Genomic DNA, 27,272 nt, shown 5'->3' on the forward strand with positions numbered 1-27,272 from the left:
TCAGAAATTATCAATTGGAAATTTTATGGTATAGCCGCCCTCTTGTTCTCTTGCTACTTCTCATTGCTTTCCTGTCCTCTTTATTGGAGGATTGGAGGTAAGAAGAAATAATCAATTGAGAGCTTATGTATTTTGAGGCTGTTTTTTTCTCTTTTGTATGTATTTGAAAGTGTGGCCAGCAGACGGAGAGGCTCTGTTGTTCAAGCATAGAAGCCGTAGACGAATGAACTTAATGTGAGGCAGATCACTGCGTTGATGTTGACGATCCTGCGGAGAAAAGTAATGCCAAGTATTAGCTACACCTCCCTGTATGAATTACGCAAGTAAAGGCAAGAACGTATCACTCACAGATGCAATAGTTCAGTTAAAAGTTACACACACACATGATATATACACATTCACTACCACTTTTATCGTGTGTGTGTGTGTGTGTGTGTGTGTGTGTGTGTGTGTGTGTGTGTGTGTGTGTGTTACCTCCTCCAATAAGGGGGCTCCTTGAGGAACTCCGCTGCTCTTTGGGCCTTCTCTTCTTCAGTTAGGTCTGCCGCGGTGAGTCTGGGCTGCCCCTCAGCCTCCGCCGCATCAGACGACCCACACACCCGCAGCACCGCCCGCCACCACCACATGTCTGCGGATCAAACCAGACCGTGGCAATGAGATGAACGATATTACTATTTCTCCTTTTTTTCACTCTCTTATTCCTGCTTACATGCTATCAACACTGTTAGGAGTAGCTCTTTAATTATTTCACATGTTTATTGGTATTGACAGCGATGCATGGCAAACTTCATCCGCCCACTCTGGGCACGCCCGTATGGTGATACATGGGTACGCAAATAGGATAGATCTGTAAGCAATACATACGGGTTTTGCATGGATTTTGACAACGTCCCTATGTACGTTTGGTATCTGTGTAAGCGATACGGAGACAAGACTTTTTATTGTTATTAGCCTCTTAATTAAGCAGTGTCTGGGATGAGGAAAAACATTGTTTCCTACGCTGCTTAATATTTACACAAGGAACAGAAAGTGCAATGATGGACACCGTGGTATTGTGCAATGATTATCATACATGTAACAATCTTTGAAGCTTCCAAATTTCGATTCTGATTCAGTGATAGTGAAATTCGATTTACACGTGGATTCCCTACCAGGAACATTTCATTGGCCCGCAACTGTTAGTTGCCTATACTCGTACTTCATTAGCCTGAGCCCTAACCCATCAAGGCGTACCGTACCTGTGGTGTGTTGATTTCTGTCTTGGGCCTGGGACGGGGAATTCTCCACGTCGCCACGGGAGTACTGTTTGTCTTGACGCTGCTGAGTGCTGGAAGGCTCCTTGGCCAGACGTATTCTTGGATCTCGTCTAGACCAGAAAGTTAGTCGGTACAACTGTTGAGAATAATCACAAGAACATGTAACCTAAAAAGTCAGTGGGAGTAGGTACGCTATACGCATCTACAAAGGCCACTGACAAGTAGAGACTGGCCATAACACTGAGAGTAGAATACTTCAAATACGTCATCATTAATGTCCTTCCTAAACTCCGATCAGCAATATGGAGCACACTGACCCTTTCGGCAGGTATAGGTTTGGTGACAAGGGACACGCTGTACGCCATCAGCACCGTCACCCACCAGCACAGCAAGGCAAAGTGCATGTAGTGAACTGTCCCCACCATATTCTTGATGAAGGCTGGACGCAGATCTGGTTCATCTGTACGTGAATCGGCTTTTAAACATGAGTAATGATTCATGAGACATTGAAAAAAAAAAAAGAAAAAAATCACTGAAGAAAGTTACAACTTATACACAATTCACAACACTGTTTAGAAGGATATTCTCTAACAGAAGATAACATGGAGACTAATCTAGGGACGAAATAGACACCAGAGATTCTCGGCTACAAACCTGAGCCACAAGGAGGAACTGCATAAGAGAATTCTGCCACGAAACGCACGGTGCCTACCACAAGTCCCGTCACGAAACCCCAGAAGGCACCCTGAAAATACCCCTTTCGTTATGGCGCGATGCTCTGATACTATTTTGACCTTAAACTATTATGATTACACTTTCTCACCAACCCTGGGTTACTACCACACTTCCCCTCACCCACACTCACCTGCTCATTGACTCTCGGACAGAAGAGGGCTAGCACGAAGAGGGCGCAGATTGGAGAGCAGAGGGCGGCAATGATGGTATTGATATAATTGAAGAGCTCAGTGTTGGTGGAATTCCTACGGAAACAACAACATCTATGAGACGTGTCAAATGACCATGGCACAGTGACTATAAAGAAAAAAAAATAGATAAATACATAGATAAATAAATAAATCAGAAACTGAATGTCTGAAGTCCATCTCATCTCCTTCCTTTATTTATTTTACTCTCCCATCCCAAAACTACTGCTACTGCTACTGCTACTACTACTACTTCAATTACAACTATTACTGCTACAACAACTACTACTACAACTACACTACTACTACTATTACTACTACTACTACTACTACTACTACTACTACCACTACTACTACTACTACTACTACTACTACTACTACTACTACTACTACTACAGCTACTACTACTACTATTGCTGGTGTTGTTGCTGCTGCTACTGCTGCTGCTGCTGCTACAATAAAGAACCAAAGGTGATACTTACTGAATGACGGGGATCCAGATGACAGAGGCGACCACCAGCAGCACCACGGAAATCCTGCCCACCACGATCATTTCTAGTTCAGAGGGCGACCCGCGGCACCACAACGGGCCATTCGTCCTCAATAACCGCCAAATGTCGACGCTGACGATAGTCGAGGCCGAATTAAAAACTGAGGTAAGGGAGGACATTAGGGCAGCCATCATCACCGCCAACATCAATCCTCTCAGCCCTGTAACAGAGTGCTCTTCAGTCCTGCTAAAGAGGAGCAGCAGCAACGACAGCAATAATAACAAAAACAATAGCAATAAGAGTAACGCACCCGCAGGCAGCAGGTTGAGAACCAGCTCCACGTAGGCGGAGTTGGTGCACCCTCGCTCGCTGCCACACACGGCCATGCATTGCTCGGCGGTGGAGCAGGCCACGCGGTCTGGGTAGAGGATCCTCGCCGCCATGCCCGGGAATGTCATGATCCATAGCGGCAGGTACTTGAGGTAGGCTGCGAAGATGGTGCCTCCTTTGGCGTGAAGCATGCTCCTGCTGGCTAGGGTCCGCTGCACGATCACCTGGATACACACAAATAAGTGTTGTTAGAGAAGGTGATAACTATTAACTGAGAATAACAACTAAGAGAAAAGAATGAGAAGAATTACATTAAGAAGACGTAAGTATAATATGAACTAATATAGCAAGTAACTATATCAACGATCTGCTGCACGTGATTGTTGTCACAAGATTAACTTATAAAAAGTGAATAAATACAAGTAATGATATAATTTACTCGTAGTGTCTGAGGGGGATTGTGAGTGTTTTTGGGAAAGGAGGGATGATGAAGAGAGTCACTCACCTGGTCAGTGCACCAGTACCACACCTGCAGAACGGCCATGCCAACTGTCATGCCTAGCCATGGGTAGTCATGGTTTTCAGAATCAATGGGCCGCAAAAGGTTCATGTAATAGGGGGACGGCCGCCCGCACGTCTGGTTGTGGGCGTCCAGGCTTACCACCGTGGGCATGGCGTAGGGAAAACTCTCCACTAAGTTCCTGTAGCCACCCACTGCATGGAAAGCTGTGGGAAAAATCTCTCTAGTCTGTGACATTTTTGCAACTGAAGAATTAACTGAATCTCATTCAGAGTTCTGAGGAAGGAGACGAGAAGGGCAAGCAAGAGACGTACACATGCCAGCGAGGACGAAGGAGCCCACCACCATGAGAATGGTCTGCAGCATGTCAGTGTACACGACGGTGGTGAGGCCGCCGGCAATGGTGAACACGGCAGCCACAGCAAGTAGCACTGCCACACTCCCGTACAGAGCTCCCTGGGAAGTTTGGTTCATGGCCTGCTGGATGAAGAGTGCCCCCGCGTACAAGTCCACCTGCAGAAGAGACCGTCAGACTATACTAACAAGTAAGACCTCGCCTCTAACCACGGCTATACATACTGAAGTAGGAGGAGGTAGTAGACACCTACCGAAACAATAACTTACTCCCAGTGAGATCTAATAGCACTAGTTCAGGGGGTGCTGTGAACCTTCCATTAAAGCTAGTTGTGATCTCGTTGAAAGTTTCCCTTTGTGTCTCACAACTCAAGGGGGTAGTCACAGCCTACCCTCTAAAGACAGCTCTCCTTCTTCACACAAAACTACATGCGCTTACCACACATACACCCTTCACTCCAAATCAAAATTTAAAAGAAAAATGGGACCCAAAATAAACAACGCCTCGGAGTCCCCCTCTGGGAGGGACCAAAAATGTCCCCAGGTCGGACACCTCTCCTGTTGAAGACCACAAATGCCTTGACACCTCCCTCAACTTTTTCTACATTAACTTCTGCAACATTCGCGGTCTTAGATCTAATTTTCAATCTGTGGAACACCACCTCTCCTCTACTAAACCTCATCTTCTTTTCCTCACCGAAACACAGCTGTCTGAGGCAACTGACAGTAGCCCTTCTCTGTTCCCTCCTACTTTCTCTATTCTCATTTTCATTCCAAAGCTGGATGTTGCGTCTATGTACGCAACGACTTAACTTGCTCTCGTGCCCACGCTCTTGAGTCTTCCGAATTTTCCACCATCTGGCTACGACTTAACAGTCACTCTCAAACTAAATTCATCTGTGCTGTTTATCTCTCCCTAACTCTTCTGACTATAGTAATTTCTTCGACTACTTAACTTCTAAAGTGGAGCACATTCTGTCCCTCTACCCTTTCGCTGAGATTTCCATTCTTGGAGATTTCAATGTTCACCACCAGCTTTGGCTTTCCTCTCCCTTCACTGACCACCCTGGTGAACTAGCCTTCAACTTTGCTATCCTCCATGACCTAGAGCAACTGGTGCAACACCCTACTCGTATTCCTGACCGTCTTGGAGACACGCCCAACATTCTTGATCTCTTCCTCACCTCTAACCCTTCTGCTTATGCTGTCACCCTTTCATCTCCGTTGGGCTCCTCCGATCACAATCTCATTTCTGTATCTTGTCCTATTTTTCCAATCCCTCCGCAGGATCCCCAAAGCGAAGGTGCCTCTGGCGTTTTGCCTCTGCCAGTTGGGGGACCTGAGGAGGTATTATGCTGATTTTCCTGGAATGATTATTGCTTCCGTGTCAGAGACCCATCTCTTTGTGCTGAACGCATAACAGAGGTGTTAGTATCTGGCATGGAGGCGTACATTCCTCATTCTTTTCTCAACCTAAACCTTCTAAACCTTGGTTTAACTCAGCCTGTTCTCGTGCTATACATGATAGAGAGGTTGCCCACAAAAGGTACTTGAGCCTTCCATCTCCTGAATCTCATGCACTTTATATCTCTGCCCGGAATCATGCCAAGTCTGTTCTTCAACTTGCCAAACACTCTTTCATAAATAGGAAATGTCAAAATCTTTCAAACTCAAACTCTCCTCGTGACTTCTGGCATCTAGCCAAAAACATCTCAAATAACTTCACTTCTTCATCTTTCCCTCCTTTATTTCATCCTGATGGCACCACTGCCATCTCTTCTGTCTCTAAAGCTGAACTCTTTTCTCAAACCTTTGCTCACAACTCCACCTTGGACGATTCTGGGCTTGTCCTCCTCTCCTCCTCCCTCTGACTATTTCATGTCTACAATCAAAATTCTTCGTAATGATGTTTTCCATGCCCTTGCTGGCCTAAACCCTCGGAAGGCTTATGGACCTGATGGGGTCCCTCCTATTGTTCTCAAAAACTGTGCTTCTGTGCTTGCACCTTGCCTGGCCAAACTCTTCCAACTTTGTCTATCGACTTCTACCTTTCCTTCCTGCTGGAAGTTCGCCTACATTCAGCCTGTTCCTAAAAAGGGTGACCGTTCTAACCCCTCAAACTACCGTCCTATAGCTTTAATCTCTTGCTTGTCTAAAGTTTTTGAATCTATCCTGAATAGGAAGATTCTCAAACATCTGTCACTTCACAATCTTCTGTCTGATCGCCAGTATGGCTTCCGTCAAGGTCGCTCTACTGGTGATCTTCTGGCTTTCCTTACTGAGTCTTGGTCATCCTCTTTTAGAGATTTCGGTGAAACTTTTGCTGTTGCGTTAGACATATCAAAAGCTTTTGATAGAGTCTGGCATAAAGCTTTGATTTCAAAACTGCCCTCCTACGGCTTCTATCCTTCTCTCTGCAACTTTATCTCAAGTTTCCTTTCCGACCGCTCTATTGCTGCTGTGGTAGACGGCTACTGTTCTTCTCCTAAACCTATTAATAGTGGTGTTCCTCAGGGTTCTGTCCTGTCACCCACTCTCTTTCTATTATTCATTAATGACCTTCTTAACCAAACTTCTTGCCCTATCCACTCCTACGCTGATGATACCACCCTACATCTTTCCACGTTCTTTCAGAGACGTCCAACCCTTCAGGAAATCAACAGATCACGCGGGACGCCACGGAACGCCTGACTTCCGATCTTTCTAAGATTTCCGATTGGGGCAGAGAAAATCTAGTAGTTTTCAATGCCTCAAAACTCAATTCCTCCATCTATCAACTCGACACAACCTTCCAGACAACTATCCCTCTTCTTCAATGACACTCAACTGTCTCCTCTTCCACAATGAATATCCTCGGTCTGTCCTTTGCTCATAATCTTAACTGGAAACTTCACATCTCATCTCTTGCTAAAACAGCTTCTATGAAATTAGGTGTTCTGAGGCGTCTCCGACAGTTTTTCTCGCCCTCCAACTGCTTACTCTGTATAAGGGCCTTATCCGTCCCTGTATGGAGTACTCTTCGCATGTTTGGGGGTTCCAGTCACACAGCTTTGCTTGATAGGGTGGAATCGAAAGCTCTTCGTCTCATCAACTCCCTCCTCTGACTAACTGTCTTCAGTCTCTTTCTCACCGCCGAAATGTTGCATCCCTTTCTATATTTTATCGCTATTTTCATGGTAACTGTTCTACTGATCTTGCTAACTGCATGCCTCCCTCCTCCTGCGGCCACGCTGCACAAGGCTTTCTTCTTCCTCTCATCCCTGTTCTGTCCAACTCTTTAATGCAAGAGTTAACCAGTACGCTCAATCATTCATCCCTTTCACTGGTAAACTCTGGAACTCCCTCCCTGCATCTGAATTTCCGATTTCCTACAACTTGTCTTCTTTTAAGAGGGAGGTATCGAGGCATTTGCTCCCCTAATTCTGGCTGACGGTTTTGACACTTTTTGAACTCTTTGGAAAGCCAGCGCTCAAGTGGGCCTTTTTCTAACTTTCTTTTTTTTGCCCTTGGCTGGCCCTCTTCCCTACGTAAAAAAAAAAAAAAAAAAAAAAAAAAAAAAAAGTGCGCAGAAAAAGTAACCAATTATGGGAAATGAAGTAAAACTCAGCATGCTATAATGGTAACATGTTTGACTGCCAGATATACTCACGGCAATTTTAGTGAAGATGTAGAGAACCAGAGAGAGACAAGTCAGAGTGACTCTGATGCGATGACCTCCGTACCTCATCGTCAGGTATTCCGGCATGGTATAAACACCGGCACTCATGTACACTGGGACGAACACCCACCCGAGAAGCAGCAACCCATAGATTGCCTACAGGAGGGAAGAACTTTGTGAAATGCTGCCGTGCCTTTCCCGTTATTGCCAAGTCTTTCAGATCCATTATGAGCCTCGTCCTAGGATTGGTCACAGACATTTAACGTATAATTTCCTCCTGTCTCTCGAGTACAACTGTATTGTGAAGACTATATGAATATTTGTGAGTCTACGAGGCTGAGATAGGAGAAGTGAAGCACCTACCCCTTGTTCGTATCCATGAGCTGCCACTCCAGACGCCGCCCCCGCCCCAGCCAAGCCGATGAAATGGCCCGATCCGATGTTACTGGCGAAGAGAGAACCGCCCACCTATTTGGGAGCAAAAAAATAAAATGGAATAGAAAGAGGTAGGGTGGTGGGAAGGAAAGAAGGTCAGAGGAATGGTATAAGTGGAGAGGAAGTGATTTTTATTTGAAGAAAAGTCACGGAGGTCAATGTTTGCTAAAGAGGAAAACGTGAGGAAGGATGGAACACACCCACACTCTCCCACCCACCCACCCACACACACACACACACACACACACACACACACACACACACACACACACACACACACACACACACACACACACACACACACACACACACACACACACACACACTTACGAGGAGCCAGTTCATGTTGCGAGAGGCGAGGAAGTAGCCCGACATTGTGCTGCCTTGGCCCTTCCGAGACGACTGTGGAGAAGAGAAGTTGCCTTATTAGAGAAGCACTGACGACGGTGATAGCAGTGGTAGTGGTGGTGGAGGTGGTGGTGGTGGTGGCTCTGATAACAACAATAACAATAATAATAATGATAATAATAATAATAATAATAATGATAATAATAATAATGATAATGATAATAATAATAATGATAAAGATAGAGCTGATGATCAAGAAGAAAAGCAACAACAACAATAATAACAACAGCAACAAGTACCACCACCACCACCACTATATCCAACAATAAAAAGGACACACAACCGATGTGGCAATAACCCAGCTGAACAAAATTCTTTCCTTTACAACTACGTGCCATCCCTTCACCACACAACACCACCATTGGCCCGACACACCCTTGTCTGACTAGACACACACACACACACACACACACACACACTCTCTTTCTCTCTCTCTCTCTCTCTCTCTCTCTCTCTCTCGTACACAGAATTATATACACATACTATTTCTTGCAGATAAGGAGTTTGGATGGTAATTTTTTTTTTTTATTTATTTTTTATTTATTTATTTTTTTTTTTTGCGGTGTGCTTCAAGGATCTCAGAGTATGAAGTAATATTTCCACGAAGGACAAAAGTACGAGTGTTTCCAGGCAGACAGTGACGGGACGAGCAGAATAGGAGTAGGCAGACACGGCAATATGTGGAGAGACATGATATGTATTAAGAAGCTGCAGGTTGAGGGAGAATGAAGTGGCAGGAAATAAACACTTGTAACATGCGCAGTACATGAAGAAGGAATTGCATCACATGGGAAGCAGGAAGTAGAATACAATAAAAAAAAAAAAAAAATTGCTGGGATAATTTCCTTCATGGCTACAGGAAATAAGAGAGAGATGCTGGGAAAAAGTCGAATAACGTTCCAGTAAACAAGACTCGTAGTCTGATGTTTCAAGTCTCATTACGACCATTCCCAAAGGTTACTGTAATGATTACTCACATTCTTATAGCTTTTTTCAAAATTAATGGTGTAGGATTATTGTTAAACCATCATTGGGATCAAGAATATACACTCTATAGTGTGGAACAGTCTGTAGAAAAAAGTTACTGGGTTTTCAGGGGGCTGTCTGCTGAAAGTGGTAGAGATAAGACAATGAAACGTTTGAAAAACCAATCCCAGACATGACGTAGAACTGACGGGAGACAAAGTGTCACAGAAAAGAACAAACACCAACAAAGCTGCGGGTCCTCACGATGTTGTTTGTGGTGTACTATGCTATCTGATAATGCAGTACTTGAAAACCGGTAGTTATCTTTCAAATAAGGACTGCCCCGTATACTGGGCCTGACAGCTCCAGTATTTCCTTACGTTCTCATGACTGCATGTAAGAGACAGAAGGGAGGAGGCCTCCGTCAGTGTGGATTAACAGTGAGGGAAACACACAGGAAGACAATTATCTACGGTTGCTTGCCGCAGGAAAAGAGGTACTACCACAGTGTTGTGGTGTGATGACGGTGCTTGGGACATACATGGTGCAGAGGCCCCGCCTCATTCACCTCGCATCGCCACTGCCACTTTGTCAGACCACATCTTGATTTTTTTTCTTTTGCGTTACTGTCTGAAATTTTCCCGTGTCCTTCACATGCATCTCCTATCTCCCCACGTCTTCTTAGAACACTGTGGAGTTATCATGGATATTGCTAACACACACACACACACACACACACACACACACGCCCGGTAGCTCAGTTGTTAGAGCGCTGGTTTCACAAGCCAGAGGACCGGGGTTCGATTCCCCGGCCGGGTGGAGATATTTGGGTGTGTCTCCTTTCACGTGTAGCCCCTGTTCACCTAGCAGTGAGTAGGTACGGGATGTAAATCGAGGAGTTGTGACCTTGTTGTCCCGGTGTGTGTGTGTGCCTGGTCTCAGACCTATCCGAAGCCGTAGGGTAACGTCTGGCTGTCTCGTCAGAGACTGCAGCAGATCAAACAGTGACACACATTGGATAAGCGTAGATATGGAGACGGGGCAACACGAGCATAAAGCCCAGGCCTTGTAAAACTACAACTAAAGTCCGTTCCTCCAAAGAATCCGGGCCGAAACTGGTAGTTCGGTTGGCAGCCCTGCCTACCCCCGCTGCCACTAAACCTTCCCGACACTTAAATTTTCTTCAAGTACATTTATTTTTCTTCACTTAACTCAATAGATATACAAGTTTATAGCTTGAAGAAAAATAAATGTACTTGAAGAAAATTTAAGTGTCGGGAAAGTTCAGTGGCGGCGGGAGTGGGCAGGGCTGCCAACCGAACTACCAGTTTCGGCCTGATTCTTTGGAGGAACGGACTTTAGGTAAATACACAACGCGTAGCGTAGTGGTTAGCACGCTCGACTCACAATCGAGAGGGTCCAGGTTTGAGTCCCGGGAAACGGCGAGGCAAATGTGTGGGGTGTGTTCACCTAGCAGTAAATAGGTACGGGATGTAACTCGAGGGGTTGTGGCCTCGCTTTCCCGGTGTGTGGAGTGTGTTGTGGTCTCAGTCCTACCCGAAGATCGGTCTATGAGCTCTTAAGCTCGCTCCGTAATGGGGAAGACTGGCTGGGTGACCAGCAGATGACCTTGGTGAATAACAGAGAGAGAGAGAGAGAGAGAGAGAGAGAGAGAATAAAAAAGAAAACAAGGAAATAAAAAGAAGACTACTGAAGACAAGACAGGTTTTCTCCTCTTATTATCTCCCCTTCCAGCCTAGCCTTCCCCGTCCCGCCCCCTCAGGGTACGAAATTTCCTAGAGTGTGCCGCCTCAATGCGTGCTGTGTGGGTGGTGGCTATGGGAGAGACGGGGTGGACACAATCAGAGGGTAGTTAATAGAACCTCAGGTCAAGGCAGAAAACTGCTTCTCATTGTTTTATATTATGTTAGCGAGCATGTTGGCACGCAGAGCAGCACAGCATAGGTGCTGACCGGTGTCGGTCTGCGTTACGCTTACATATGTTGGATATTGAAATCCAGTCTCCTCTCCTGCGTGCACACACACTATAGGGCAGCATGGTAGCATGTTAAAAACACAGCCAGTTTTCCCTGTTCCTAATTGTTTTGTGGGGATTACGTCTTTCAGAGGATACGTAATTTTGTATATAATGTGCACATCTTCACACTGATCTCGACTTTCTCTGATTAGTTCCTGTGCCTTCCATCAGGATCAGACAGCTGGAAAGTTAAAGCAAATTATCCATTCCTCCACACAGACTTATTTCTTTTATCGAGCCATACAATAACATTACTTTCTTGAACTTATTATCTGAGTCCGGGTTTAGGACAAGGTTTTTAAAGTCTATATTTTGTAACAGCCATGACCACTGTATTGTAGAGGTCAGTAACCTCCCCTTCAATATACGCACTATACTTCGGCATTCTGCCTTGCCCCGACATGCCCTGCCGCATACCCTGTGTTCACCCTGTTCTACACTGCCCCCATGTCTTAATCTGAGCCTGAGCTACGATATGAATAATTAGATACCTAATCTAAGATTTCAGTTGCATGGATTATCATGCACAGCATGAACTAAACTTGCAAAATCATACGCTTATCCTTACTTGGAGTGTATAGCCAAGCAAGCACAATACATCTTGGAATTTCACATGCAAAGAAGTTTTGACTCGCAAACGCAATTTTTCACGGTATCTAAATGGCGTGCAAGTCAAAAGAAGTTAGTTGAGCTTACCCACACGCCCACACCAAGAACACTTAGAAAGTATCCGCACATGACCAGGATGTCTGGCCAGGCTAGCCGTGAATCTCCCACCATCCTGCTGGACGCCTGCACGCAACACCTACGCCGCCTTGCCTCCTCGCACACTCTAATGCACAACACACCAGTACCTAGTGTCTGTTCAAGGACTGGATTGTTGCCACCCATTTCTTTACACGCTATTGCTGTGTTTGTATGTAACCACCATTGTTTCTTACTTATTGTCTGTTGTTTCTTCTTCGGTATCAGCATGCATGCACACAATGCACTAGGTTTCTGAATGTTGCCACAAATTAATGTACGTAAACAAATGCATTCTAGCTGCTAAACGAAAACCGCACCGAGACGCGCGGGAGGTGTCGCCCAAGGTAACAATTAATCGCTTTATTCTACGGCTCTCAGGTGCTCACGACATGCAAGAAAGCAGTGTTAACTATGAATAATTCTCTCTCTCTCTCTCTCTCTCTCTCTCTCTCTCTCTCTCTCTCTCTCTCTTTACACTTATGTACAACATATTGTTCTGTACCATCTTGTCGGCTGAATTGTGCGTGCCAGACTCTTCCACTTACGAGTAGTCCAGCACCGGCCTGTCCACACAACAAATTAATTTACTTTTCTTCCCTGAACTTCCCTTATTTTGTGCAATACATATTTGATTTCACGATCAAGGACAGAAGAATGATCAAGACTGTGGATGTGTTAAAATAAGGTTAAAAAGTTATTAGCAATAATGGAGATTTTAAAGAGTTTATTTGATTTTTTAAATAATTATTTTTGTACTGTGGATAGTATTAATGGTACTTTCTAGAAAATTTTCTCCTGAACACGATGGTGTTATTATGCTTTAGGTAAATGGTAAAGGAAGGGCGGTACACAAGTATTTACCCGAAGTTATAGGCGCAAGACAACAGCAGCAGTAACAATGGCCGTACTCTCGCGATGTCGAGTTCCAGTGCTTACTTATATACGTCTGGCAGTATGTATGTACATCTTGAGGGAAAAGTTTGCTTACCAAAAGCAAAAGGAAAACACAGGTCTATTCATATCACTATACAATAAAAGACTCTCAGGCGGACCGTTATTTGATCCAGTACGTACCATTGAGACTATGGGTGAGATCTAGACGACGAGACACTGTTCAGACATCAGTGCTCACAGCACGGTCAGTGGGAAAGGCACTGTACGTAAAATGGAGTGAACAGAACACAGTTCTGACTGGCAAAATTTAGTATTATTTCAAAATTTTTCTTTCCATAACTTGTTACAAAAAAATGCCGTAAATGCGTTGTTTTAAACAGTTAATCCTTAGCACAAACCACATAAATTGTTTTTCCAAAATACTTTTCTTATTGCATCATCTTGTATATATTTCTCAGTTAGATTTTTATTCTCAACAGAGACTTTGCAGACACATACGAATAAATAGTACTACTGTGTTATTACCTGGAGAATCTTGTCCTTTTACATACAGTATATAAAAAGGCAACATATATATATATATATATATATATATATATATATATATATATATATATATATATATATATATATATATATATATATATATATATATATATATATATATATATATATATACACACACACACACACACACACACACACACACACACACTCCTACGCTGACGATACCACCTTACATCTGTCCACATCCTTTCAGAGATGACCAACCCTTCAGGAAGTCAATAGATCACGCAGGGACGCCACAGAACGCCTTACTTCTGATCTTTCTAAGATTTCCGATTGGGGCAGAGAAAATCTAGTAGTTTTCAATGCTTCAAAAACTCAATTCCTTCATCTATCAACTCGACACAACCTTCCAGACAACTATCCCCTCTTCTTCAATGACACTCAACTGTCTCTCTCTTCCACAATGAATATCCTCGGTCTGTCCTTTGCTCATAATCTTAACTGGAAACTTCACATCTCATCTCTTGCTAAAACAGCTTCTATGAAGTTAGGTGTTCTGAGGCGTCTCCGCCAGTTTTTCTCACCCCTCCAACTGCTTACTCTGTATAAGGGCCTTATCCGTCCCTGTATGGAGTACTCTTCGCATGTTTGGGGGTTCCAGTCACACAGTTTTACTTGATAGGGTGGAATCAAAGCTCTTCGTCTCATCAACTCCCTCCTCTGACTAACTGTCTTCAGTCTCTTTCTCACCGCCGAAATGTTGCATCCCTTTCTATATTTTATCGCTATTTTCATGGTAACTGTTCTACTGATCTTGCTAACTTCATGCCTCCCCTCCTCCTGCGGCCTCACTGCACAAGGCTTTCTTCGTCCTCTCATCCCTGTTCTGTCCAACTCTCTAATGCAAGAGTTAACCAGTACGCTCAATCATTCATCCCTTTCACTGGTAAACTCTGGAACTCCCTCCCTACATCTGTATTTCCGACTTCCTACAACTTGTCTTCTTTTAAGAGGGAGGTATCGAGGCATTTGCTCCCTAATTTTGGCTGACGGTTTGTCACTTTTTAGAGAGCCAGCACTCAAGTTGGCCTTTTTCTTTAATCCTTTCCTTTTTTACCCTTGGCTGGCCCTCTTCCCTACGTAAAAAAAAAAAAAAAAAAAAAAAATATATATATATATATATATATATATATATATATATAGAGAGAGAGAGAGAGAGAGAGATATATATATATATATATATATATATATATATATATATATATATATATATATATATATATATATATATATATATATATATATATATATATATATATATATATATATATATATATATATATATATATATATATATATATATATATATATATATATATATATATATATATATATATATATATATATATATATATATATATATATATATATATATATATATATATATATATATATAGGGTGGGGCAGAACCGATTGAGCAGTTTTGAGGAGATATAAAAAAGTAATGGAGGTACATAGAGAAGAAAGCTTATTATTCTCGAGGTTAACATAACATACCATTTATAATCCTTATGTTCTGAAAATAATGTCAGCAAGATGGCGGCCGTTAGCTGCAACACACTGTTAGAGTCGTTCTCTGAAGTTTCCTACAGCACGTTCACACATACTGCGGGGTATGGCGTTAACCTCTTCAAAAATCTGCTCCCTTAGCTGTGGTAGGGTGTGAGGGCGACTTTTGAACACCCTTTCTTTCAGATGTCCCCAAAGAAAGAAGTCGCAAATGCTCAAATCAGGTGACCGCGCAGGCCACCCTAAATCACCCCTCAGAGACACCAGATGTCCGGGAAACATGTGTCTCAAAACATTGAGTGAAATTCGGGCTGTGTGAGCTGTAGCTCTATCCTGCTGGAACCACACGTCCCCCAATCCTTCATTTTCAACAATCTCTTCCATTCTGGGGTGCAGGAAATTTTGCAACATTGCAACATAGCGTTCGGAATTCACGGTCACGGTTACTCCGTCCTCCTCAAAGAAGTATGGGCCTATCACGCCAAATTGTGAGATGGCACACCACACCGTAAGTTTAGGAGAATATAGTGGTCTTTCCTGGATAAGTTGGGGGTTATTTTCAGCCCAGTAACGGAAATTTTGCTTATTTACAGTCCCACAGAGGTGAAAATGTGCCTCATCATTACTGAAGAACGCTGCCTCGGGAGCAATCTGTTCAAGCATGTTCTCACACAGATTTTGGCGGTTGGCAAAGTCTGATTGGTTCAGTTCTTGAGACATCATCCTTTTGAAGGGATGGAAATTCAAATCCATATGCAGAATCCTCCTCAAACTGCGTGAGGAGATTCCCAAAGCAACGGCATGCCTTCGTGCTGAACGTCTTGGCGACTGGATGATCGCTGCTCTCACCCTCTCGACATTTTCTGGTGTTCTGATGGACCTCCGTCGGCCATGTGTGCTACCAGTTGCCTCCAACTGCCTAACCCAGGACCGAATTGTGTTCGCCTGAGGAACAGCATTGTTGCGTGGAATATTGAACCGTCGCCGAAAAGCTCTTTGCTTTGCAATCACAGATTGATTGTTCTCAAAATATGCGCGCACAGCAAAGCCACGATGTGCTCCCGTCCACACCATGTCGGCTACAGAAATGGGGATGTCTGAGGAGCGGAACAAAACCACCCTCACCCTCCTCCCCTCCCCTACCCCCGAGCAGTGACTCCTCTACACTGCTCAATCGGTTCTGCCCCACCCTGTATATATATATATATATATATATATATATATATATATATATATATATATATATATATATATATATATATATATATATATATATATATATATATATATATATATATATATATATATATATATATATATATATATATATATATATATATATACGAAATGCATTTATCAAGTTTAGAAGAGCAATAACCATGGATATAATAGTAAAAGATAGCAGGAGCTGCAACATTACGACAGAGTGAAAGACGGAAGAGTATTAGAGGAAGGCTGTAAATGAAAACATTAAGATTCTACCCGGTTATCATAATATAGATATCAAAGATAAAAGAGTACTTTCTGAAAAACTTTTAATAAGAAGTTATCAATGGCGACATAAAGAAAGAAAAGCCTGAAAAAATTGATTTTTTTTTTTTCAATCATCATACATCAACCAAAAAGAAAGTATAAACCGTACAACAAAATCATGCTCAAGCTTATAATATTTCTTTTCAAATTATGGAAGAATAATCACTTCTTATTTTCTTTCACATGAAATGAGAGATAAAAAGCAGTCTTCACTTACCTAACTATTCTTGTACAAAGGCCATACTGCATCTTGAAAAAAATAATAAATAGATAATAATAATAATAAATAAATAAAAAAAAAAAATTTTTTCACAATAAAGGAAATAATAATAATAAAAAAAAATTTATATAAATCATTTATATATCATGTCTCCATTAAAATGAAGATATATACAGAATATCACAATATACCCCAGTATTTCATAAAGGCAGTAAAACCGTCTAGTTCAATCTCAGAATGAAACAATAGCAGCTGAGACACTTCAAGATTGCATCACCAATAATTCACATCCTGGAGCAGTAATCAAATCAATCATTGTAAACTCTATTATGAATATTATGCTCTTAGTGATCATATGGAATTAGACATGAAATGGACACTTAAAATATTAATAAAAGAAAAAAATTATTATACACACGCAACAAAAAAAAAAAAAAAAAAAAAAAAATCACTTCATGTTGTTAGATAGAAAGTAAAAAGGTCAAAATTAAAAATAATTTTTCATGTTGTCTCTTAAAAGTAAGAATCATATTTACTTAAACACAAAATTAAATGCGCAAAAAAAAAAAAAAAAAAAAAAAAGTATGTATTATTTTCATGTTGAATTCAGCATGAGATGAACACAGCTAAAAATTGTACATATTATTAACAATGATAAAAGCATTAACAAAGCTAAAAACCACAGATGCACACTGATGACTTGACAATGACCACAACCACATACTAACTGCAAACACATCACGGTGCTCTGCCAATCCATCATTCACTCTAATGACTAACTCTATTCCTGCACCACTTTATGACTATAGTTAGATGGAAGTGTGTGTGTGTGTGTGTGTGTGTGTGTGTGTGTGTAATTCACCACGGTCGCCTGCTGGTCACCCAGCCAGTCTTCCCCATTACGGAGCGAGCTCAGAGCTCATAGACCGATCTTCGGGTAGGACTGAGACCACAACACACTCCACACACCGGGAAAGCGAGGCCACAACCCCTCGAGTTACATCCCGTACCTATTTACTGCTAGGTGAACAGGGGTTACACATTAAGAGGCTTGCCCATTTGCCTCGCCGCGCCGGGACTCGAACCCAGCCCTCTCGATTGAGTTGAGCGTGCTAACCACTACACTACGCGGTGTGTGTGTGTGTGTGTGTGTGTGTGTGTGTGTGTGTGTGTGTGTGTGTGTGTGTGTGTGTGTGTGTGTGTGTGTGTGTGTGTGTCCCTATAACTTACAGGGCCTGAGCTACACCAATTAATATGTGGTCCCATCTCTATATCCCTGAGCTACACCAATTGATATGTGGTCCCATCTCTATATCTATATTTATCAATTTTCTTTCTTTTTTTCACTCTTTGCTGATACTACTTCCTCATGTGCTGTAGTTTGTTCCCAAGTTCTAGATTTCTGCAAGAAAATGATTTTTTTTCTTTACCTTTAGTGTTGGTCAAGACTTATTCTTTTAGTTTTTATATATTATTTTTCTAGCTCCGGCTATTCTTTGGATCCTTTTCAGTTTCCTTTAAATGTCTCCTTTCATTAAGAGACTGGGCAGTTGTCACATATTAAATCTTTGGCCTGGTCATTGTAGTAATTATCTCTGCCATCATATTTCAATCCTTGTTAAGAAATGAGACTAATATTCAACACCTCTCTCACCAAAGGGGCTTTCACACTTTCATGAATTTCACGCCGATGAGCTATGAACTTGGCATCGTAGCACTTCCTGAGGCATCATGATCAACATCGGCTTCATTCGTAGACAACTTCTTCGCGATTCGTATCGCACTGTGCTGTTTCGGAATACTGACGAAAAATTTTAAACATGTTTGAAATTTCTTCACGATGTGCTACGATGTCAAACTTTGTAGGTCATCGTAAGTGCATCGTAGAAGATTGTAACAGTATCTTGGAGCATCGTGGAACATCGTAGCAATTCGTAGTTCATCTTTAACTTCGGCTTCTTCCAAGAACCGTTAAGATGTGCTACGATGACCTACAATGCTGCTAAGATGTTCTACGATAGCCAAGAACCTCACCTCACGATGAGCTACGATGTCAAGTTCGTAGCTCATCGGCATGGAATTCGTGAAAGTGGGAAAGCCCCTTAAGTATCTTGTCTAGGCTACATGTTATATTGAACCCTAAGTGACATATTGGGAAGCCTAATGTATTAATGTAACTTTGTGAACATCTTAGAACAATGAACTCTTCTATGTACATCTTATAATATCCATGTTAAATCACATACACATATTTATCTATCTGTCTATATCTATCTTTATTTCATTAGGCAATCTATCAATCTATCCATCCATTAACTATAATAGATATGCAGTACATATATATACAATACACATATCAATATCCACAAAATGCAATTTACATATCTATTAGAGAGAGAGAGAGAGAGAGAGAGAGAGAGAGAGAGAGAGAGAGAGAGAGAGAGAGAGAGAGAGAGAGAGAGAGAGAGAGAGAGAGATTCATTATTTCTGAAGATAAGGAAAGATCAGGGGAAGACTAAGATGAAGGTGCAGGAACATCCTTCTGACGAGCAGTTGACTTTCTACAAAGTTAGAAAAATACTCTCATTCTTTACATTCTACAATAAAAAATACACAAACATGCACTATATAAAAATCAGTAATGTACTATAAAAACAAAAAGTGACCACTAGTTACAAATGCTTGTCACTTGACAAGGAATGCAAGACAGTTTGTTTTTTCCTTATTACTGCCTTTTTGTCTTTGTGCAGTGGGAAACTTACATTGTGCTCTGCTTATGGTGCAAAGCTTCCTTTCCTTCTCCTACAACATCCAGTAAAATTTGGGCAGAAAGGCAGATACTCAGTCCAAGACATCCTAAAAAATACATACATATACATTACTTACTTAATTATATCACTTTTTTTTATTTTTCTTACTCTTCTTCCTACATTACAACAAAACATATGAACAACTGTAAGCAACGAATATCATTCCTAAACAGGAAGAATTGAAAAAAAAGTGCTCTTCTTTATAATGAAGAAAAGGAAGACAACTAAATATATGCTGATGGTCAGAATGGATAAACTATTTTATTAATAGCACAAATGATAATAGTGAAGTAGTACATACCTCTTTATTGCCTCCATGCCTATTGGGAAGTCATAACTATCTGATTTGCTTTCATCTTTATCTTGTGATGAAATCAGGTGTTTGTTCCACTTCAGCAGTCCACGCTCTTCTGGTGTGCCTGCAAGGAGCGAAAGAAGTTCTCCATGAAAATATAATAAAAAAAATGCAAAATAAAATGAGGTAGGTCTAGAAATGCCATGTCAAGTCTACAGATGCCCAAATCACAATAACAGAATGAGGAAAGATAGATAGTCATCAAACTTTGACATCATTGTGCAATGAACACAAGAACATCAGAACAAGAAAATGAAGGGAAGCTGCAAGGAGTTGTCTGGCCCATATACAGCCCCAACATGAAACATACATACTAATCTTCTATCATTGTCGTCTTAATGTGTCACAACCAAAGTCAGCAATTGTCACATCCTCTGCCACCTCACACCATAATCACACCCAAACACACCAGGAATAGGATTTAATTAATTTCTCCATTCTCTACAACAGGCTTCAGTTTAAGTCAAGTGGTAGCATCATATAAATAAACAGCTAAGAAAAAAGCAGCTCCAAGAATGGTGAAGTAGTCCAAGTTCATTTTTACAATCATCACATAATTCCTAAATTTTACAGTGCATTAGAAATATTAGATATTACTTCTACTTGCTGAGAGAGAGAGAGAGAGAGAGAGAGAGAGAGAGAGAGAGAGAGAGAGAGAGAGAGAGAGAGAGAGAGAGAGAGAGAGAGAGAGAGAGAGAGAGAGAGAGAGAGAGAGAGAGACCCCAAATTTTTAGCTTCATAATAAATCAAAATAAAAAGATAATAATAATGATAATGATAAAAAAAATTAGATTCATATCCTAAACACTTCCGTAATTTGAAGTGGTACTTTTTATTCAGTGTCAGCTTAAAGGCATGCTACCATAATCCCTTACTAGATATACAGCAAAGCCATTTTACGAATACTACATTTAGTGTGTCCATAGAAGCCAGTTCCTCAGGCACATACTCAGGTTCATATTCCTAACAAGTATACCCTCCACATTCTTCACCTGGTATTGTGTTGTCCAAGAAGCAGCCAAGGATGCCCCCAACAAGCATGCTCGTCTGTAGGAGCACAGTCAAAACCTGATCAAAGGTTTCACTCCCAGTCTGTAGGATGCCACTGTTAGCTTGAAACCACTGTAAATTAAAGATAATAATCAGTTAATTCCAGAGGTGGGCGCGTTACTGATTATCGGGTAGTCCGGTACCGCTCCTCCGGACCTCGAAATGCAGATAGTCCGTACCTGTACTTCCGTGCCTAAAACTTTTTCGCTCGGTCCGGTACCGCATCTCCGCACCTCCGGTACCGTACCCAAAACTATTAAAGCGCGCCCGAAAAATTTAGTCCGCACCTCAAAAAAAAAAAAAAAAAAAAAATACAAGTCAATAATACATCAGAGCTCCATATATATATATATATATATATATATATATATATATATATATATATATATATATATATATATATATATATATATATATATATATATATATAACGAAATGGGGATTATGTATGCTTGCAATCATTGTAATGTATGTACGGTTAACAGTAACTGAAAGTCACTGTAACATTATTATTATCATCATCATCATCATCAGAGAGAGAGAGAGAGAGAGAGAGAGAGAGAGAGAGAGAGAGAGAGAGAAGCATGCTTAGACCTGAATGAGTGACGTCACTCAAATGGCTGGAAAATATGCCTGGTAACACAGACCGCCAAAATTGGCCGAAAGTAATGCTACGGAATGCGGACTGTCGTCTTTATTTATTTATTTTTTTTTTTCCTTGAAAATCTCAGGCGCGGAAGTACGGATTCAAATGATTTTGCTTTTCTGCACCTGTCTCAGGTGTGGAGGTACAGACTTAAAATTTTGTCTTTCCCCACATGTCTCAGGTGCGGAGGGACGGACTTAAAATGTCACCTTTCTGTACCTGTTACTTCTGCACTTTTGAAAATTTTTTTGCACTTCGGACCTCCGCACTTCATTTGGTGGTCCACAGGTAGGGAGGAACGGAGGTGTGGACCGAGGTACGGAAGTGCCCAGCTCTGGTTAATTCACCAGCCACAAAATTATATTGCCGCTTTTAGTAGTATACTTAAGTCATACATGGGGTCCTGTAATCTTATCACTCGTACACATTTTCATTGCTCTTAGTTTTCCTCTTGTCATTTCATGTGTCCCTCTTTGATAGCTAATTTCCATAGCAAGCACTCTTGATTGTTGTATCCTATTTTATATCCATGTTTCTGATCTGTATGTCAATTTAGCAGAACACTTTTCCTTAAATCTCTCTTTGCATCAATAGATATATTTCTTCCTTTTATTTCTTGCACAATATCCTACAGTACACTTATCAAACACTAGTGCCTCACCTTAGGCAATGCCAGTCCAAAGAAGATTGAAAATCCAATGATGAAGATGTTTCTGGAAGAGGAGAGGCTGACATACTGAAGTGAAGACAGGCCCACGGCAGTGATCATAGAGAACATAACTAAGAAGATTCCACCCACTACTGGATCTGGGATGGTCACCATTGCTGCTCCAAATTTTCCAATAATACCAAATATCATCATGGTAATAGCTGCAAATTGGACCACACGGCGGCTGCCCACCTGTACAAAGAGCATAAATTTTAACACAGTTATGTACCATGCTGTTGCACCGACATAATGTATGGTGGATCTGACACATTACACTGGTTGATCTAGTCTTCCCCCACAAGCTTGTTCATCACTGCACCACAATGTTATGCTACAACAACCCACTAAGAGCAAAGGCAACATTATCTGTAGCTAATCCCAAAGAGCAACAACAACACATTCAGGAAAACTTATTTCCTTAGTTGCCCTGTGTAACTTATCTGGTCATCTTACCCTTCCTTCTGATCTTGTGGCTTTACTGCATTTTGTATATGTTGATAAAATTAAAATGGAACAACACTAAAAGCATCCACTGAGTGGCGTCCTTTGAAGTCTTCTATGCCGTAGTTAGTCACCACATTTTTTTTAGGGGCTGGTGCCTCAGTGGACCATTTTTCCTTTCTTTTTATCATCCTAGACAACTGCCTCTTACAACAGAAAAAAAAAGTAGTCAAGAAGGATCATAATGCATGACAGACTAATAAACTTTTGATAAGGATTCGTTACGTACATTGAGCTACATCAAGGGGTACATAACAAGTTTGATATATTAGAGCTTTACTATCATGTATATTAACAAAATAATTAAGTCACATTTTTCTATCATTATGACCTTTAATACAGATAAGAGTTTGTTTGATGCTCACCTTTGTTACTCCAATAGCTCCAATATTCTCAGAGTAAGATGTAGTGCCATTGCCAGAGCCCCATAGCCCTGCCAGCAGACACCCAATGCCTTCAATGCCAATGCCTCGATTGATGGCATGGATGGGTGGAGGAGGAGCTCCTGCCAATAAAGGTCACTTTCTCAAATCCAGACTTTTATCACATTACACTATTTGACACACAGACCTTCAAAGTTAGTTTCTGCCATGAAAATCATTAATAGTCTCAAGCATCTGAATCAAACCAATCCTGAGTTTTCTGGTCAAATTCAGACGAATCCTGAATTTCCTGGCATAAAAATTTATGTACAGTACATAATTTGATTTAGCTGTTTGAAAAAGAAAAATTACAAAACATGTAATATCTTTTAATGTTCTACCTAATGGTAGTGTTTGGAACCTGTCTACCCTTCTCCATTCTTCATTTTAGTGGTGCAGCATTGATTTGTCCTGAGGCAGCTGGGTTTCTATGAATTATTTCAAGTTTCTTATTCTTTCTTGATTACTTATTCTGAGAAACATCTTGCTTATATCACTCTTGTTATAATCACCAGTATCACTTCTCTATCAGCTCCCCTCTTAACCTACACCTCTTTAAGGAATGTAAATCAAAAAGCTTCAGCCTCCTTTCATAACTAATACTTTTCATTCTTTGCATCCTTTTGATTATTTTTCTTTGTAATGATTCTGATAGAAATATATCCTTTCTATGAAATGGGGGGCCAGAACTACACAATACAATCTAGGTATGGTCTGACTAGTGCCAAATATAGATTATAATGAAATTACAAATAAATTACAATTAAATACATATATAGCATATACACTCGACCCTCGAAACAACGGACAAATGCGTGCACGACCCTGTCCGTAGATTGCAAAAGTCCGTTCTTTGCAAAAGTACGTAAAAAAATATATAAAATGTACGTAAAATACGTAAAATTTTCTAATTTTCGTATTAGTTCAAGCTTAGCAGCCACTAGAAGAGCCTTTCGATTACGCTTCACTGGTTTACTAGGTTTAGGAGGCATTTTGGATAGGTTAAGCACTCGTGGGAAGGGTACAAATGTATAAAAAATCCGTGGTAAGCACTGGACAATGTTCGCTGTTGGTTGAAAACGCATGGACTAAAGATTAAACATGGTGGCCAACAGCTGATGACGCGACCGACCCGTCACCTACCGGACAATAATTTGCCGGGAACGGACAATCGCGCACATTTTAATATTCGTCCGTAGATTAAACCGGACTCTAGAATTTGTCCGTAGTTTTCGAAATTCGTTGATGGGAGGTCCGTTGTTTCGAGGGTCGAGTGTATATTTAAGAGAAGAATGACTATTTTACCAGTACCTATATTTTGCTCTTCAGTTTACCTGCAATCCTAGCACAAGCATAGTAGTCACCGACACTTTCAATCATGGAGGCAATCACACCAGCTATCATGCCCAGCACTGCAGCTGGTGATACAGTAGGCAGTCCCCACTGACCTGTTCCAAAAATATCTTTATGAAAACATGTTGCAAATTTCACTGGAAATTTACTATTAGAGAGGTATTTTTCAAAACTGATTGTATTGTTTATTTGCACCTACCAGGGTAGGGAAACCTGAACCATGGTGAATTGCTGATTATATCTATATTGAGGTCTGTACGTGCCAGATTATCCTCAGGAAATGCATCTGCAGCTGTCAGAATAGCACACAGGCCCCAGGAAAGAAGGATCGCTAAAAGCACCTACAAAGAACAAATATAAGGACAAAATCAAACATAACACAGGTGCTATGAATTGAATACACTGTGATAATTAGTGATCTTCAGCTAATACAAAGGGCCACCAATCACATGTGATTGAGCAATATCAAGAATTCAGATGAGGTACTCAAGCAGTGCTGGGATTTTAAATCTAGAGGTTTATTGGCAGAAAAATATCTAGCAATATATCTTGCAATGGGTCTGGAGAAGTATGAATTACTCACGGGGAAAAGCTTGAAGAGGTAGAACCAAGAGATGGTGCATCCTGATCCCACTTTGTAGAGAGGGATGGGTAGTGGGACCTCCTTCAAGTACTGAGAGAACATGACCAATAACACTATGGTTCTGGAGAAGATAGAAGTGAAGCAAAAGATGAGGAAACAAATATGAAATTTTAATTAAAAGACATACCTGGAAATGTTCAATTAACAAATCCTTTCTTCTTGCCCTCACCAAAAATGGCTGTATACTTAGGGTACTGTAGTGAAAATGATAAATAAATTACTAGCTATTGTGGCCCCAGGCTAAGTTGATCTAAAAGCCATGCCACCTACTCCCCTTCCCCTTCTGGTAGTGTAATGGACTTTTTGCAATATTACCAAATTTCTTTATATGTACCAACTTGTATTTGACTAACATATCCTCAATCACATGATCAATTATACTTCATGAAAGTCTCTGACAAGGAACTTTCAATATGGGGACTGACATCTCAGTGGGTCTTTTTGGTTAATGGTTTTGGTTGCCCATGGCCTGTTTGCCCCTCTTACATAGAAAAATAAATAAATCTAAGAGCTATCTGTGTAGCCATCTAATTGAGATGAATGTGGAAAAGTATACATACAGATGGTGGTGCTGTGCAGAAAGAACTGTTTATCATTTTGTCAGCCCCTCCAAGGCACTTCTCAGAGAAAAATCATAAAAAAAGGACAGTAACAGGACTTACAGTATAGCAATGCCCCAGTTTAAGGATGCTTTGTCTGCTGCAATGTCAAAAAGGGCCAGACCCACCAAGGTAACTGTTGGCACAATGGTTAATGGGGTAATCCATCGGAGTACAAGCCCCATCAGTCCTGGTAAGAAGAGGAAGAAGTGAAACATCATTTAAGTACAAATATTATCATTCTTGTTGGTTCAAAGGTAACCTATTACTTTAAATTTGTACTAATAGCATGTGTGCCATGTTCAATGAACAGCATTCACTCATGCATCACAACCCAGACAAATTTTTTGGCCAATGACTAGTAATTTCTGGGAGCATCACACATTTCTTTTCACCCAAGGTTATGAAGTTCATTTGTGACTGACAGTAATGACAGCTCAAGGTTCACAGAGTTATGCTGGTATATATATATATATTTTTTTTGTTTTTATTGGGCATAATTTTGTGATTGACATTAACTATATTATAGTATGTTAATTAACAATGAGGTGTGCAATTTTAAAATACAATTAAGTGTAGCGAGGCAAGGGATCATCTTCCCTCTCTGTGGCGAGGAGACTTCTGGGAAACCAGTTGTGTTGGCGCTCCTGGGCCTCTTCGTGTAGTCTCATTAGGGTCTGCATGTACTCTCCGTCCTCGTCTTTCAGCCTCTGCCACACAGCCGCAGCCATGTGGTGCAGCCTGATGTTGAGGGCGGGTAGGGAGGCTTGGTGGTGAAGTTGTTCACTTCTTGTGAATGTCTGCCAGTGTACATTGTAGACGAAGCGAAGTGCGGCGTTTTGCACTCTCTGGAGCCGGCTGATGGCCCTCCTGCTTAGGGCATGAGTGGGGATTGGGGGGTACGTGAGTACCGGGATCACCAGGGCCTTCACCAGATGGAGTTTCAGGTTTTCCTCCAGGTCTCGGAACCTGTACAGGGTAGCCAGTGCTGCACGAGCTTGAGCCACTCGAGCGGTGACATGTGTGGCGTAGCCCCTTCCTGTGATCCTGAGACCCAGGATGGAGCCCTGTCTCTTGAAAGCGACTGGCTCCCCCTGCACCTGAAGGGGAACTGGCCTGTGTGTCGCCATGGGGATGACGGTGAATTTATTGACGTTCGTCTTTATTCTCCACTTCTTTTCAAAGTCATTGACCCTGGTGATCTCTCTCTCGGTGCGGGCGTTGAGCATGGCTCCAGACCTACCCGGATGGAACACTATTTGGGACACATCGTCGGCGTAGAGGATGTTGGTTCCTGCTGCAGAGCCCGGGCAGTCACTTGTGTATATAGTG

General features: G+C 41.4%; 2 protein-coding genes across 3 annotated transcripts; both read right to left on the bottom strand.

The window, feature by feature from the left end:
* Positions 1-149: 149 nt before the first annotated feature.
* Positions 150-19,693, bottom strand: LOC123514526 (sodium/glucose cotransporter 4-like). Of its 2 annotated transcripts, XM_045272426.1 has the most exons (15): positions 19,615-19,693; positions 16,850-16,881; positions 8,298-8,369; positions 7,896-8,000; positions 7,524-7,688; positions 3,835-4,033; positions 3,506-3,726; positions 2,981-3,224; positions 2,662-2,890; positions 2,122-2,236; positions 1,911-2,001; positions 1,574-1,716; positions 1,239-1,392; positions 475-628; positions 150-267 (listed from the first exon to the last, which is right to left on the bottom strand). In XM_045272426.1, exons 3-15 carry the CDS (start codon positions 8,340-8,342, stop codon positions 201-203), a joined length of 1,932 nt encoding a protein of 643 aa, XP_045128361.1. In that variant the 5' UTR covers positions 8,343-8,369; positions 16,850-16,881; positions 19,615-19,693; the 3' UTR covers positions 150-200. The 2 variants fall into 2 exon arrangements, with proteins under 2 accessions (XP_045128361.1, XP_045128360.1); XM_045272425.1 differs by lacking the exons at positions 16,850-16,881; positions 19,615-19,693 and adding an exon at positions 12,076-12,211.
* LOC123514527 (solute carrier family 23 member 1-like) lies at positions 18,199-26,298 on the bottom strand. Its single transcript, XM_045272427.1, has 9 exons — positions 26,004-26,298; positions 25,282-25,402; positions 24,898-25,039; positions 24,680-24,793; positions 23,289-23,428; positions 22,375-22,614; positions 21,010-21,139; positions 19,964-20,081; positions 18,199-19,708 (listed from the first exon to the last, which is right to left on the bottom strand). The coding sequence occupies exons 1-9, from the start codon at positions 26,159-26,161 to the stop codon at positions 19,627-19,629; spliced, it is 1,245 nt and encodes a 414-aa protein (XP_045128362.1). The 5' UTR covers positions 26,162-26,298; the 3' UTR covers positions 18,199-19,626.
* Positions 26,299-27,272: the final 974 nt, after the last annotated feature.

Source organism: Portunus trituberculatus, chromosome 38 (assembly GCF_017591435.1).
Source record: "Portunus trituberculatus isolate SZX2019 chromosome 38, ASM1759143v1, whole genome shotgun sequence".
Lineage (NCBI taxonomy): Eukaryota > Metazoa > Arthropoda > Malacostraca > Decapoda > Portunidae > Portunus > Portunus trituberculatus.